The sequence below is a fragment of the Eschscholzia californica genome, unplaced genomic scaffold, assembly GCF_041429995.1.
Source record: "Eschscholzia californica isolate CP2 unplaced genomic scaffold, dmEscCali1.0.p SCAF_6, whole genome shotgun sequence".
Taxonomy (NCBI): Eukaryota; Viridiplantae; Streptophyta; class Magnoliopsida; order Ranunculales; family Papaveraceae; genus Eschscholzia; species Eschscholzia californica.
This window is the reverse complement of record NW_028238483.1, coordinates 43,297,384-43,310,634: the sequence shown is the minus strand read 5'-3', so window position 1 is coordinate 43,310,634 and position 13,251 is coordinate 43,297,384. Positions and strand designations below refer to the sequence as shown.

At 35.7% G+C, this 13,251-nt stretch overlaps 3 protein-coding genes across 13 annotated transcripts; 2 read left to right on the top strand and 1 right to left on the bottom strand.

Moving 5' to 3' along the window:
• Positions 1–127: 127 nt before the first annotated feature.
• On the bottom strand, positions 128–2,529 carry LOC147535301 (elicitor-responsive protein 3-like). Its single transcript, XM_086651192.1, has 5 exons — positions 2,346–2,529; positions 1,098–1,163; positions 706–832; positions 505–622; positions 128–356 (listed from the first exon to the last, which is right to left on the bottom strand). Exons 1-5 carry the CDS (start codon positions 2,410–2,412, stop codon positions 288–290), a joined length of 447 nt encoding a protein of 148 aa, XP_086507318.1. The 5' UTR covers positions 2,413–2,529; the 3' UTR covers positions 128–287.
• A 282-nt stretch (positions 2,530–2,811) lies between these two features.
• LOC147535300 (chromosome transmission fidelity-like protein) lies at positions 2,812–3,667 on the top strand. The gene is made up of 3 exons (XM_086648754.1): positions 2,812–2,988; positions 3,079–3,301; positions 3,491–3,667. Exons 1-3 carry the CDS (start codon positions 2,839–2,841, stop codon positions 3,547–3,549), a joined length of 432 nt encoding a protein of 143 aa, XP_086504880.1. The 5' UTR covers positions 2,812–2,838; the 3' UTR covers positions 3,550–3,667.
• A 2,752-nt stretch (positions 3,668–6,419) lies between these two features.
• On the top strand, positions 6,420–12,951 carry LOC147535299 (uncharacterized). Of its 11 annotated transcripts, none has more exons than XM_086646604.1 (11): positions 6,420–6,601; positions 6,807–6,878; positions 7,223–7,397; positions 8,006–8,075; positions 8,546–8,603; positions 8,694–8,788; positions 8,878–8,981; positions 9,339–9,467; positions 10,126–11,463; positions 11,783–11,851; positions 12,539–12,951. In XM_086646604.1, exons 3-9 carry the CDS (start codon positions 7,270–7,272, stop codon positions 11,426–11,428), a joined length of 1,887 nt encoding a protein of 628 aa, XP_086502730.1. In that variant the 5' UTR covers positions 6,420–6,601; positions 6,807–6,878; positions 7,223–7,269; the 3' UTR covers positions 11,429–11,463; positions 11,783–11,851; positions 12,539–12,951. The 11 variants fall into 11 exon arrangements, with proteins under 11 accessions (XP_086502730.1, XP_086502728.1, XP_086502723.1 ...); XM_086646598.1 differs by having other exon boundaries at positions 6,449–6,601; positions 8,003–8,075; positions 12,539–12,830; XM_086646606.1 differs by having other exon boundaries at positions 6,451–6,601; positions 7,266–7,397; positions 12,539–12,830.
• The last annotated feature ends 300 nt before the right edge of the window (positions 12,952–13,251 follow it).

The window sequence follows — 13,251 nt, the reverse complement described above, 5'->3', positions numbered from 1 at the left end:
ACTACGTAGTCAACCTTCCAAGAAAAAAAAACCGCGCTTATAAATGCGTGGAAGTATGTCTATCGATTTAGAACATTTGTTTTTTGAAGTAATGATCATTATAGCAGAACAGAAACACTTCAAATTCAAACAGGATCAGTTACTACTGAAACAATCTTATTAATACGAGGTAATAATGAAAAGAAAGTTCTTCGGGGAGTTCTTGAGGAATAGTTTTTCATGATCCATAGAGGTTTCCACAAGTTAGTAATGACAAAGAAATTGCAGGTGGGAACTCAAATTCCTGTCTATGAAGACTCTTTCCAGCCACCATAGCTCTCTTCCTCACCAGCATCATAGCCCCTATCACTGCTTCCCTAAAATGGCAAAATGAAGATAATTCAGAATCCATTTTCTATTCAAAGATATAAAATGATATAAGAAAAAAAAAAAAAACGTGTTTTTTAACTCGCAAATAGTTATTAAAGCGTATAAATAATTTAATGATTGAGAAGAAGAAAATACCATATCAGGGGTGAATGTGAGTCCGACTCTAAGTTCCCCACAGAACTCCTGGTCCTTCACCACATTGTAAGAAGTTGGCGGAATATTTCCTTCAGTAAAGAGCATCTCAAGAGGAATGCTGCAAGAATCGACAAAATTAAGTAGATACCAGAATGATAATTGTGTTTTGTTTAGAATGGCGTTTGAAGTGATAGAACTCACGATACTTCGCCCACCAAGTCATCCCCAGTGCCAGAATCGCTGTCCATTAGTTTGATGACGAGTTCTTCTGTGCTCTCAGTGACGGTAAATACAAAGCTCTCGTTCCATTCTGGTTCAGATCCCTTACCTATATCGTTATATGAACAATAATAAGCTAAAACTCAACAGTATATTGCTCATATTAATTCGTAGTAATTTTTCGTAGTTTAAGAAATAAAATGAGACATTCGAGCCAAGAAGGTGCAGCTTCTGAAACTAATAACTCAGTGGGAGTTCTTCGACTTTGAGGATCAAAACATTTTATGTCATCATTTCATTGATTACAAATTTGAGAGAGCTCAAAATGAACGAGCAGCTACAATTGATAAGACCAAAGGGATAGAAATTTGTACCTGATGCAACAGTGCTTTTCTGCTCCTGAGTTCTGCAAGTGAGAATAGCATACGGATCCATGTTACCTGCTCAAGAAATGTAAACGACATCAGTTAGAAAAAAAAAACGATTTCGACTAACTCATTCTCTGATTTAAAATATAAGTTCTACTACACAAGAAAACTTTATTGCATTCGACCAATTATCATGAAGTAACAACTACATAAGCATTTCCCGATCTCCTGGATAATCCAAGATTGTGAGGGAAAGAGTACAGGAAAGGGGTGGAGGAGTCTAAAATGAGAAAGTCAGCGTGAGGTTCGCGGGGAGAGCCAGTGGTTATTCAATAGCATATACTACACAATAAGTTAGTCAACTAAATTGAAAGATAAATGACAGTGTCCAACCATAATAGAAAGACAAGCATATTCTTTTTCAATTGTAACCTTGAACACATAAAGCATTATACGAATAAAATGATTTACATGGATATCCACAAATTTCATGCATATATTGTCCTGATTTTAACCTTGCAGATGAAATCTTCATCAACTTGATCATTGCAGTATCATCTTCAAGTAAGATACACACATAGCACCCCCAAACTTCAACGAGACAGACTAAACGGATAAAATGTTAGTATGAATCTCAATTATGGAGATCCATAGTAACATTTGCTTCTTCGAATACGAGTCCTTAAGATCTCCACCATTTGATCTAGAACCTAGATGTGCAGGCTTATTGATGAACACTAGTAACTTAACCATTTAAGCTCAAATCCAATCGAAAGGGAAGGTCCTAAGGATTTGAAACCCCTTAAACAGATGGAGGATATGCATAATTGCATCTTCTTTCGTACTATTCTCCAGACCACCCCATTGATCATAGACACATTTTTAGCATTAATTTATACAACCCCAAATAATAACAACAACTAGATATTAGATCAGGAGAATTCGAAAGCAGATCATCTAATGAGATTCTAATGATTGAAAGATCTAAATAACACCCAGACAGACACTATTATGAATCACATTAAATCTATGATAACAAAACCTCAAGCTACCAATACCCAGAGGACCAGATCCAAATGAATCAAAAGAAGTTAATTAAAATCAATATACTTGATACAATTCTATCAAATTTAGGCAACCAAATCAAGGATCTGAAAAAACTCAATTAAAAAACCAATAAAGGAAACAAATTTCTACTATTGATCATAAAAAGTTACTCATTTACATAGACAAAAAATGTAGAAAGAGAATTACAGAGAACATCCGTGTTTTCAAGGCCTTTAGCACTGATTAGAACAACTTCCAACGTTCCCCGTTTCATCTTTGATCCAAATTCTCTCTCTTTCTCTAAACTTTTTTTTCCCTCTCTCTCTCTCTCTTTCTCTCTCTAGGAAGAAGAAGGAACGATCTTTATGGACTACGACAACTTTCTCTATTTATAGCATTTCCTAATAAGCTCGACTCGGCTAATAATTAGTCAGCCGCCGCGCCATTCCTTTCGACCAAAACTGCTTGACTTTTCTAAATCGATAAAGTCAACGACAGGTGAAGTAAGTAGATAACGTTGACAACTGTTAGCGTAACAGAAGGATTTAACCTCCACACTAAGGGCATTTTCGGTATTCAAATTCCTTTTTATCAAATGGCGGGAAATTTTTAAATCTCCCGCCTTCTTCAATTCCTACTAGTATTATATTCGCCACCGCTAAAGTTCACTTTATTTTTTGCCGGAAAAGAAGAAGAAAAAATGCAGATTCAGGTGAAATGCAACTGCGGTGAAGGAAATTGTTCAGAATGGGCGATCGTGGAAGTACAAGGAGTTGTTGAAGTTCAACCTTCATTCAAAGATCGAATAGAGAATCTTGAAATCGGCCGACTTTGTCGATCTTCTTCAGAGGTTAGTCTCTTTAAAAAACCCTAATTTCACGATCTCAACCAATTTAGGGCATTTTGATTATAACTTTCGAAAGACATGTGTGGGTTTCAGGAGAACTATACTTTCACGATTGGGTATCACGAGTTATCTGGATCTAAGGTGAAATTGAAGAAACCCTTGTTAGTATTGAAGAAAAATAAAGTCATGGTGGATTCTGATAATGATAGTAGTAATAATAATAACCCTAATTCATCATTGAGAACGGAATTGGAAGTAATTGGAATCATTCGTCATCGGATTCTGTTCAAAACAAGACCAAAAGCCCTAATTTCAAGTAAGTTTGTGATTATTTATTTTTTCTGTTCTTAGACTATAAATTAATCAGATTGCAAATCTGTATCTGAAAACTAATCGATTTGGGACCAAACCCATTACGAAATTTGTAGTTTTTAATCAAATCACTTATCCAGATAGAATAAAATTCATGTTGATTAACTCAATTTTTTTTTCTGGTTTTGTGCAGCACCACAATTACAGGTAAAAGAGAAGAAGAAGATTAGTGCACCAGCTCCCATTGTTTAGTAATTCAAGAATCAATCAAAGAAATCAGAATCCCTTTATTGAGTTTCTTTCTCTATTGTATTTTATGGTGTCTTTTTCTTGTATTTTGGTTAATCAATTGAAACAACTTGATTTCAAAGTTCTTTTTCTTTCTATTTGGAATTGTTTTGTTTGTTTGAAAGTACAGTAGTCTTTTTAGGTTATCGAAGATAACGAACTTTTAATTAAAGCCGACTTGCACGACTTCAAAATTAGCACTATGAATAAAGGAGGAAGATCTTACTCCTTTCATTTTTCAGCGTAATCCTTCTTCCCCTTCTTCATCTGGTAGATCTTTTAATAATGGACGAGATAGTCCTTTACTCTCGATTTAATGGAAGAAAGCAGTATAAGATAGAGATGGAGGAGAAGTGAGAAGGCTTATCTCCCATATTTTATGTGGTGGTAATTTTTTTAACCGACTTATAACGCCAATGTATTTGTTGTGTTTTTGCCACTAATACGAATACTGTAATAACGATAAATTTACCTAATGTCACCAAAAGTATTTGAAAGATTTTATAATTGTACAACTCAAGTCCTATAATAGTATACTCAAATCTTACAAACAACCAAACGCTACACAAATGGATAAATATTTCAAATGAGGATTTTGTGCTTTATGTTTTATGAATAGTGTGCAAAAGTGGAAAAGTAAATTTACGATCCTTAACTTTTTGGTTCACTTCTACCGTATTCTTTTGGTATGTGTAGCAAGATCGTCATAAATTTCACCAATTTGTGGAAGTCAAAATATTATGTCATTTTATCCTTCTCAAACTTATTGTCTCAACTAAAATCTGAATCGTTTTTTTAACAACTTTTAAATTGAAACAACACGTATATTGGATAAACTTTCTAAAATAATGACTTTTTTTTTTTTGTTGAAGATTCTAAAATAATGACTTAATCTAACTTGTGTGCCAAATTGAGGTTGTTTAGTAATTTTCAATTGTACAATATTATTGTATATGTTTTAACAAAAATAAATGATAAGAAAAATGTTAAAAGTCAAAGACTACGGCCTCATTTGGGAACGCACATAGCTTTTTTCATGAGTTTTTTTTTTCATCGCTTAAATATAAGGGCTTTATGATAAGTTATTTTGGTCGTTTGGTATATATCAACTCTCTCTCTCTTTTGATGGACTTTCTCGCCTTAATGATGAACGCCTGATTCCAAATTTCGTCATAGTTTAGTACTTCGTATGTGTTTACTTTTTGGGTTATTTCCCAAATGGCCCCCCAACTTTGTGACCACCTTCCTGTCTGGCCCCCTAGATTAGCAAAAATACCCATATGACTCCTTTTTTCCGTTATCTTTAACTGTCCTTACTCTCACTCCTCCACCTCATTTCCTCTCTCTGCCAAGTCACTTGAAACGCCACATCATCATCTTCTCCGGCAGGGTAGTCGGCCGGCCAAATTTCCGGCCACCTTCAAACATAAAAAAATATAATAAATTTTTTTCTCTCTCCTCTCTCTCTCTAATTTTTTTTTCTTTCCTCACTCTCCCTCTAGATCTAGAGAGAGAGAGATAGGATTCACGAACAGACCTAAGCCGGAAATTTGACCGGCCGGCGACCCCTGCCGGAGAAGATGATGATGTGGCGTTTCAGGTGACTTGGCAGAGAGAGGAAATGAGGTGGAGGAGTGAGAGTGACGGACAGTTAAAGATAACGGAAAAAGGGGACCATATGGGTATTTTTGCTAATTTAGGGGGTCAGGCAGGAAGCTGGTCACAAAGTTGGGGCCTATTTGGGAAATAACCCTTACTTTTTTTTGTCATTTTTCAAGAAAGTACTTTTGTTTGTTAATGTCATTGAATAGCGTCGCGGCATAACGTAAACTACTACAATCAGAGTGGGGTGCAAACAAAAATCCCCCGAAAAAAAAATGGATTAATTCTATTTTGACTCTTAATTTGTGACTAACTAGTCATTTTAGCCCCCGTAAGTACCCCACTGCCCATATTGGCTCCCAAAGTCTATTTTCTTTTTCTTTCCTCCATGTCAGCAAACTTTCCACTTCACATCTTCTTCATAGTCGTCGGAAGGAGGTCGCCATCCATCACCATCAACACCACGTTATTTCTTGGCTTTTATCTTTACCTCTCATTCCCTCTCATTGCGAAAAAAGAACTTATAGAGAGAAGCTTGGAGAAAGAAAAAATTTGTTGGTGTTGTTGGGATATAAAGAAAAAATAATAATCTTTTTGGAATGTCTCCCAAAAAGGTTGTCGGGCGACGACCCTGAATGTGACTATAATAAAGAAGAACAATAGTGAGGTAAAGAATTTGACGATGTGGAGGAGATAAAAATAGTGAAGCGAATAGATCTTTAAAACATCAAGAGTGAAAATAGTGCAAGAAGAGCATTTTTGGATTAAACAAATTGGGCTTTGAGGGCCAAAGTGAACCTTTGGAGACATGTTGGGCTGTCAAAATAGTTAGTTGGTTACAAAATGAGGGCCAAATGATCAGTTGGTCACACATTAGGAGTCAAAACTGAATTAATCCAAAAGAGATTAAATGAGATCAGAGATTTAAATGGAAAAGCCAATCAAGTGGCTCATAATCTTGCAGATTTTGCTCATAATCTTGCAGATTTTGCTTTCGATAATAGATTAAATAAGAGGTGGATAGGAAATTTCTCTGATTCTAGTAATGTAACTGATTTTGAGTTAGTTAAACTCAACCTTGTAACCTCTGAAATTAATTAATAAATTAGGCAAAAGCCTATTCATCAAAAAAAGAAAAAAGATTTAAATGGAAAAGTAAACGCCGTTAAAAACCGCCTCAAAGTTGGCGCCGCCGTTTGGTTACCTTCTAACGTAAGCCGTTGAGAGTAAATATAAAAGGGGGAGTAAATTAAACCCGTAAACCCCTTCATTTCCGTTAGTAGTCTCCATCTTCTATTAGAGAGAGAAAGTGAAAGTGAGGGAAGATTTTTCATTTACTCCATTTTCCCGCGGAGAAAAATCTTTCTATGTTCTTGAAAACCTAATCAATGGTTATATAGAACCCTAAATCAAGGTCAGTAGTTTCCTTTAATGCTCAAAACTTTCTTCTTATTTTATCAATCTATTGGACTTCAATTTTATTTATTTTTAGGTATTAGCTGTCTATAGCCGTTACAGTATGACACTTCTTAAAAATCTACTCATGAAACCCTAGATTTCGATCAAATATTTTTTTTTAGTTAGTTTCGATTCGATCCAGTTTTTTCTACTCTGTCTAGATGGAGTTAGCGCGGAGATCGAATAGCTTTGGACCGGACTAATTCAATTTAGGATTAGGTTTATGTGACAAGGTATAGTTTTTCGTGAAGTTCTTACTTTGATTTCTCTGGCGGAGTTGGGCTGATCCAATACTTGTGTTAGTTTGTTTGTTAATCTTGATTTTATTCCAATCTAGTTTTTATCTGGATATTGTTGGAGAGTCCATTGGTGATAAAAGATAGTGCGATTTTAGGTATTCGTTTTGATTTTATGGAGCTCTTAATTTGATTTTTAGATTGTTTTCGGGTTGTCTGTTAAATTTGGGCTTGGCTCAGTTCAGTACTTATTATTCTATTTGGGTTATAAAATTATATGAGTTTTTGGGATTCAATTTCTATGTTCATGAAGTTCTTATTTGACCCTTGGACTGATACAGGTTAAAGATTCAGTTTAGTCTTTTATTACCGCTGATTTTGAAGGAAAATGGATAAAGTTAAGCAAGAGGAGGATACTTCTTATTCGACAATGGACATAAGCGTTGCGGCTTCTAATTCTACAATTTCAGAGAGCAGTTGTGACACATCACTTCCCGCACTACTTGCTGTTCAAGGGTTTGTTGTGTAACCTTTTATCTGTCTTATAAAAAACATTTATATTTTCGTTAATCAACAAAAAATTGATTTTTATATTTCCTATGGCGTAAATTTTCCATGAAGCACGTGCTTGAAGTATAACTAAGCAAATGTAAAACAAGTATATATTGTAAAGTGTATGTATGGGATGTTAAAGGTCATTGTATCAACTCGTTACACAACAAAACAGTATCTTGGGGCGGAAAGCGACAATGGATAGTAATCCTCGCAAGTTGATCAGTGAAGTTAGTGGTGCGGGATCACTTACTAAAAGGGCTTTGAAAAATCCAGGGGAAAAAGATGGTAGTTGGAATCTATGGGGCCATGGGGGAAGGACGATTAAAAAAAACGAAAGAAAATTAAACAATGGGAGACCTAACTTGTCTCGATATCAGTATTCTACTCATGCATCCTTTTGAGCATTCATATATCCCTTACTCTCGCCGCCACCGACAACTTTGTGGATTGAAAGCACTAAAACATACTCTGGAATCTAAATGTCACTAAAAATGATTTTTTGGTACAGTTTTTTTTTATTTAAATTACAGTTGATTTTTTAACAATTTGAATTGCCGTTGTGACAGCAGCTCTCTAATTTCAAAGAGAACAACTGGCCCAACCAGACGTTCAAAAAAGGGAGGGTGGACGCAATTAGAGGTGAGAGTCGTTATTGATTAATAGCTTGGTGGGTATGACTTATTAAGTGTATATATCTTCATTTGCTTAGGACTGGGGAATTAAGAACATGCTGTGTTCTTGCCATCTTGATACATCTATAACTTTCTCTAAGACTATATGCTGTTATGAAGTTGGTATCAAGGGGAAATGCTTAGTAAGAGGTTATATACATGCTTACCATATAATTGAACACTTTGTGGTGCTTTTTTTCCTGCCTCCCTATCTGAAGCTGTACTAGGTGCATAATGTGTCAAGGTTACTGATCAACAAAGGGGTTAATTTGGGTTGGGAAACAGCCAACTCTATACATGGATATTTCATATTATACGAAGAAATTAGATAAATAGCTGTTTGCATGCTAGTCAAAAGCCTTGGTGTTTGTTGAAGTATTCATGTTTTGTTAGCGCTATTTCACTCCCCTTTCTTGCTATTCTATTTACACTAAACAGGATGATATGCTAGCTAGTGCGGTCAAATTTTATGGCGGGAAGAATTGGAAAAAAATTGGTATGGATTGTAATGTTACTAGGTCTTTGTTGCTACAAATTCTATGAATTAGTTTGATAGCAATATCATTAATTTTCTGGTCTACTACAGCCAATTGTCTCAAGGATCGTTCAGATGTTCAGTGCTTGCATCGCTGGCAGAAGGTTCTTAATCCAGAACTCGTGAAAGGACCTTGGACTAAAGAGGTAATAGCTATGACTTTCTTGTCATTCCTCTAGTATCCGAACATGATACTGTAGAGTGTAGACATGATTTCTCATGTTGATCATTTCAGGAAGATGATCTTATCATCAAATTAGTTGAAAGCAATGGTTGTCAAAAGTGGTCCGTTATAGCAAAGTCCTTGCCAGGCCGCATAGGCAAGCAATGTCGAGAAAGGTAGTGACAACAATTATATTTACCACCTGAATCTTGATTCTGTTAAATGTTTTCATTTAGTGCTTTATGACATTGTTTTGTAAGGAAGTAAGAGTTCGAAGCTGCATAAAGGGATGGAAGCTCCCATAACCCATGTTTCTGATTGAATTTATCTCTGGATTTAGGACTACTTGTTGGCATATTTTGTTTCCAAGTTTAAGAAACTTCTTGTGGAGTTACTCCATTGCTATTTTATGAGATTTAGCTGTCTGAACTATAAATATTACTTGAGATAGCCAGACTGTTAAATTCTCTTAACCAATTTTTCCGTAGTTGTGCATTTCTTGGATACTTCGCAGTTAAACATTTGTTTTTCAGGTGGCACAACCATTTAAATCCTGCGATAAAAAAAGAAGCGTGGACCCGCGAAGAGGAGGTCACTCTTGTACAGGCTCACAAAATATATGGGAATAAATGGGCAGAAATTGCGAGGTTAATACCTGGAAGGTACTCACAACTTATATCTCTATAACATCAAACTAAGTCTGGCTCATGTCAAGGGTAGTCCTCAATGGTCTATTGCAGTTCTGCGTTTTATTTCTAAAGTTTCGGAAATCGTAGAGAAGTAGCTGGATAATGACCAAGTGATCTTGAAAACTTCTAGGTTCTTCGAAGGTGTATCTCGTGTTTCTTCATTGTTGCCATTGTGTATTATTGAACGTTGCTTGCAGGCCTTTTCTTGTTTGCTTGCTGGTTCAGTCCAAGTTGTTGTGCTCGCGACTAGGGCTGAGTCCGAGCCTGTCGAGTTACTCCCTACTCCCTCGTAATTCTAGAGAATCTGTAGCTAATTTATTCTTTTAGTACGATATATATATATATATATATATATATATATATATATATATCATATCATATATCGTTATGTATTTATTAAAAATGTGTAAATGAAGTTATGACCTACATGTTATATTCATAATATAAACCACAATGACCAGTAATATGGATATTCATAACCTGCATATTCATATTATATACTTCAAAGTTATGACCAACATGCTATATTCAGAAAATACACCACAATAACCGGTAATATGGATTTCATAACCTGCATATTCATATTATATACTGCAAAATTACCTTTTTCATCTCATCATTTTTCTCACAGGGCGGATAACTCAATAAAGAACCACTGGAACTGTACAGTGAAGAAGAAATTGGATACTTATTCATCTTGTGGGTGTAATAAAGATCTACATGGTGTTAAAACTCATGGCGTTGATGTGGGCTCACCAAGTACTGGAACAATCGATACCAAAATTAACTCAGGTGGTAGAGCTTGTACTTGTTTGGTAGGTACAACTTTTCGGAATTTTAATGGTGGTGAAATAGATCGAAGATCACAACCTTTTCAGTCAACAGATCTACTTTTACAACCTTCCCAGTTAGGAGGCTCTAGAGCCTTTCAAGAACCACTAAATTATACAAAGAAACCAATGCAATCTAATGGTACTTTTGTTCCAGTAACAGAGAAAATTGGAGTAGATGCTACTAATAGCGGTATACTAGATGATTTAAAACTTTCCATCTCTAGTCTTTCATCGCCAAAACCACATTCTGAACACGTTACTTCATCACCTGCTTTCTCGATTCGTCCCCTGGATTTAACTGCTAGCGGTTTTAGGAAGAACCAATATATTCTTCCCGAGACTGGTTCGAACACTCCAAGTAGATTACCTAAATCCCCAGAAAAACCAAACGGTCCAAACAATAATATGTCTACACCAAATAGCTTGAATGGTGTCAAGGGACTCAATTTAAATTCTAGCAGCCCCTCTTCAAGTTTTTTGGCGCTTCATTCATATTATGAGCCGCCCCAGCTTACGAGTCCACACATGTTCTCAAAAAATGAGAGCATTTCAAACTCAAGAAGTCCTGTTTGTTCTACTCCAACTGGGCATGTACATAAAAACCGTCTAAATATCAGCAGTCCAGAATCAGTATTAAGAAGTGCGGCAAAAAGTTACAAGAACACCCCATCGATCATAAGAAAACGTGGGCGTGAGAGTTTTGGAGGGGCACCATCTGCAAGAAGTTTGGATGCTGTTTCAATACCGGATTTCAGAAACCCCGGCTCCAGTTATAATAAATCTACGGAGTCAAGTCCATATTCACATGGTTGCGAAGAGGATCTCAACAGCAGAGACCTTCAAAGGGTGAAATGGCTTTCGCTTTCTACTCCAAGTTCTTCGAAATATGGCAAGGTTAACGCTATAAAATCTGTTTGTCTGGAACATGCATTTGATATGGTATCTGATAACTCCAGAAGCAAGTATGACATATCTACTTCTGCAAGTGATGCTGTAGATGCCAATCGTAATTCCAATACAGGATCAATGGCTTTGGACAACCCACATAGTTCTTCAAGTTTGAGACCAAATCAGCTTCAGTTGAATCTTCATACCCCTTAATTATGAAACACTTGGATCTCCAAAACTTATATTTGGTAAGTAATATCTGTGTCTAATCTATTTCACTTTCTTTTTAATTTGAATGAATATATAAAAAATAACTTTACGCAGGTACACGAGTTTCTCATAATACGCGGTCAACTCGTAAAACCAAACCTAGGATCTGAGAAAAACTCAGGCTCTAGCTCAAAATAATCTGCGTGCAGTTTTCTGTAAATATAGCAAATTTTACGAGTCCTGCAAGCATAGTCTTTTACTCTAACACTACTGTTTGAAGTCTGGGTGATCTTTATTTTCTTATTTTGTTCTCGAAAATCATCACTAACCTTTCAGAAATATTCACTACCATTTTAGGTTTTGCAGTCTGTGATACTGTGAGGCCTACTTTTATATCTAATGGAGAAGCTGGTTGATGTCATGGAGGTATGTGTATTTTTCATCCTTCTATTCTGAAATCACATCCTCTCTCTGATATCTCGTGTGTCTATGTGTGTGTGTGGGTGGCAACACATCAACCTGTGAATGCGCTCACATATATACTTCCAAGAACCAACCAACAAGAACTTAAATTGTAGACTCTTGGTTTCCCATAGTTATAATTTAGAAAGTATCATGTAAATGTAGTATAACTGTTTAAGTTACTCAATATCCAAATAACAGGATGTCAACCTATTAAAAACCTTTTACTGTTGATACTGATAACACAAAGTCGAATTGCTTTCCAGATTTCAGTTTCATTTTTAAAGTACTTGGAACTGTTAACATGAAGTTGGCAAATTATATAAGAACAACTTCTATCACGAACTTGGAGGATTAGATAATTCCTAAGGTTGTCACATGCGAAAGACATGTGTTAGAGACTAAACTATTTAGTTTCACATTACTTGGACGAGTGGCCGAACCTAGGGCTGTAGGTGTAAGGCAAGTACCTTGGGATGTTAAAGCATTTTGAATGAGCTCGTTGAAAACTGACACCAGGAACAAAACCCTAGCCAACCTAGTGCCAACTAATCAAGGAAAACATCGACAGGTCGACCATGACTGGATTGACACAGACTACTTATTAGTAATTCTAACTAATTTCTCGCTTCACCTATTCTTTCTTCGCAGGTTAACTTTAAATATCGCATGGTTCAAAGCGCGATTTCTTACACGGGTCAGACATTTTTGTTAGAAATTACAACTACATCGAATAGAATCTAATGCTCTTTTAGTACTACTCTCTACATATTTCTTCCTTTTCTTTCTTCTTCTTTCATTGCATTTGCATATGTGGTATTATGGTAGGACTTCTATAGCTATTATATAAAGTTGTCATAAATTTGTTCATGTAAATATATCAGGAAACCTTTATCTAGGCTTGCTGTTATAAAATAAGAAGAATCAAGTCATATTTCCTGAATGTTGGTAGTTACTACTCAAAAGAGTGCAGGTGATCGATCAACTTTGGCAATTAGAGTAGTAGTAGAAAAATAAAACTCTCTTGTATGACTTGATTATGTACTATGCCTTTGTTCGTCAAATATAGTCTCTAATGATGGTTGATTTTACTCTTCAGTAACCCAATCGTATATTATTGATGGAAGAGGTTTACTTTAGTTGTTGTGACATTGACAAAAGAGATTTACAAATACAAAAATGATACTAGTAGTATGCTTGAAATCCGAGGTGGACGACGGTCAGAAACTTTGTCTCTCCTGTCCATCTCTTGCTGATTTTGATCCATCTAGGTCTAGGCTATGTTTTGGGGAATTCTATTGAGATGTTGTTACTAGTGAAAATAACAAAAGTGGTGGGGGACAAAATTGACATGACAGGCAGGA

Bases quoted from the DNA above. Each gene is read 5' to 3' on its own strand.
- LOC147535301 (XM_086651192.1), bottom strand. From the start codon at position 2,412: ATGAAACGGGGAACGTTGGAAGTTGTTCTAATCAGTGCTAAAGGCCTT. The intron at 1,164-2,345 runs GTAATTCTCTTT...TTTCTTGAGCAG, and splicing joins TGAAAACACGGATGTTCTCT to GTAACATGGATCCGTATGCT. The intron at 357-504 runs GTATTTTCTTCT...TTGCCATTTTAG, and splicing joins TCACATTCACCCCTGATATG to GGAAGCAGTGATAGGGGCTA.
- LOC147535300 (XM_086648754.1), top strand. From the start codon at position 2,839: ATGCAGATTCAGGTGAAATGCAACTGCGGTGAAGGAAATTGTTCAGAA. The intron at 2,989-3,078 runs GTTAGTCTCTTT...TGTGGGTTTCAG, and splicing joins TTTGTCGATCTTCTTCAGAG to GAGAACTATACTTTCACGAT. The intron at 3,302-3,490 runs GTAAGTTTGTGA...GGTTTTGTGCAG, and splicing joins ACCAAAAGCCCTAATTTCAA to CACCACAATTACAGGTAAAA.
- LOC147535299 (XM_086646597.1), top strand. From the start codon at position 7,270: ATGGATAAAGTTAAGCAAGAGGAGGATACTTCTTATTCGACAATGGAC. The intron at 8,076-8,545 runs GTGAGAGTCGTT...TACACTAAACAG, and splicing joins GAGGGTGGACGCAATTAGAG to GATGATATGCTAGCTAGTGC. The intron at 8,789-8,877 runs GTAATAGCTATG...TGATCATTTCAG, and splicing joins AAGGACCTTGGACTAAAGAG to GAAGATGATCTTATCATCAA.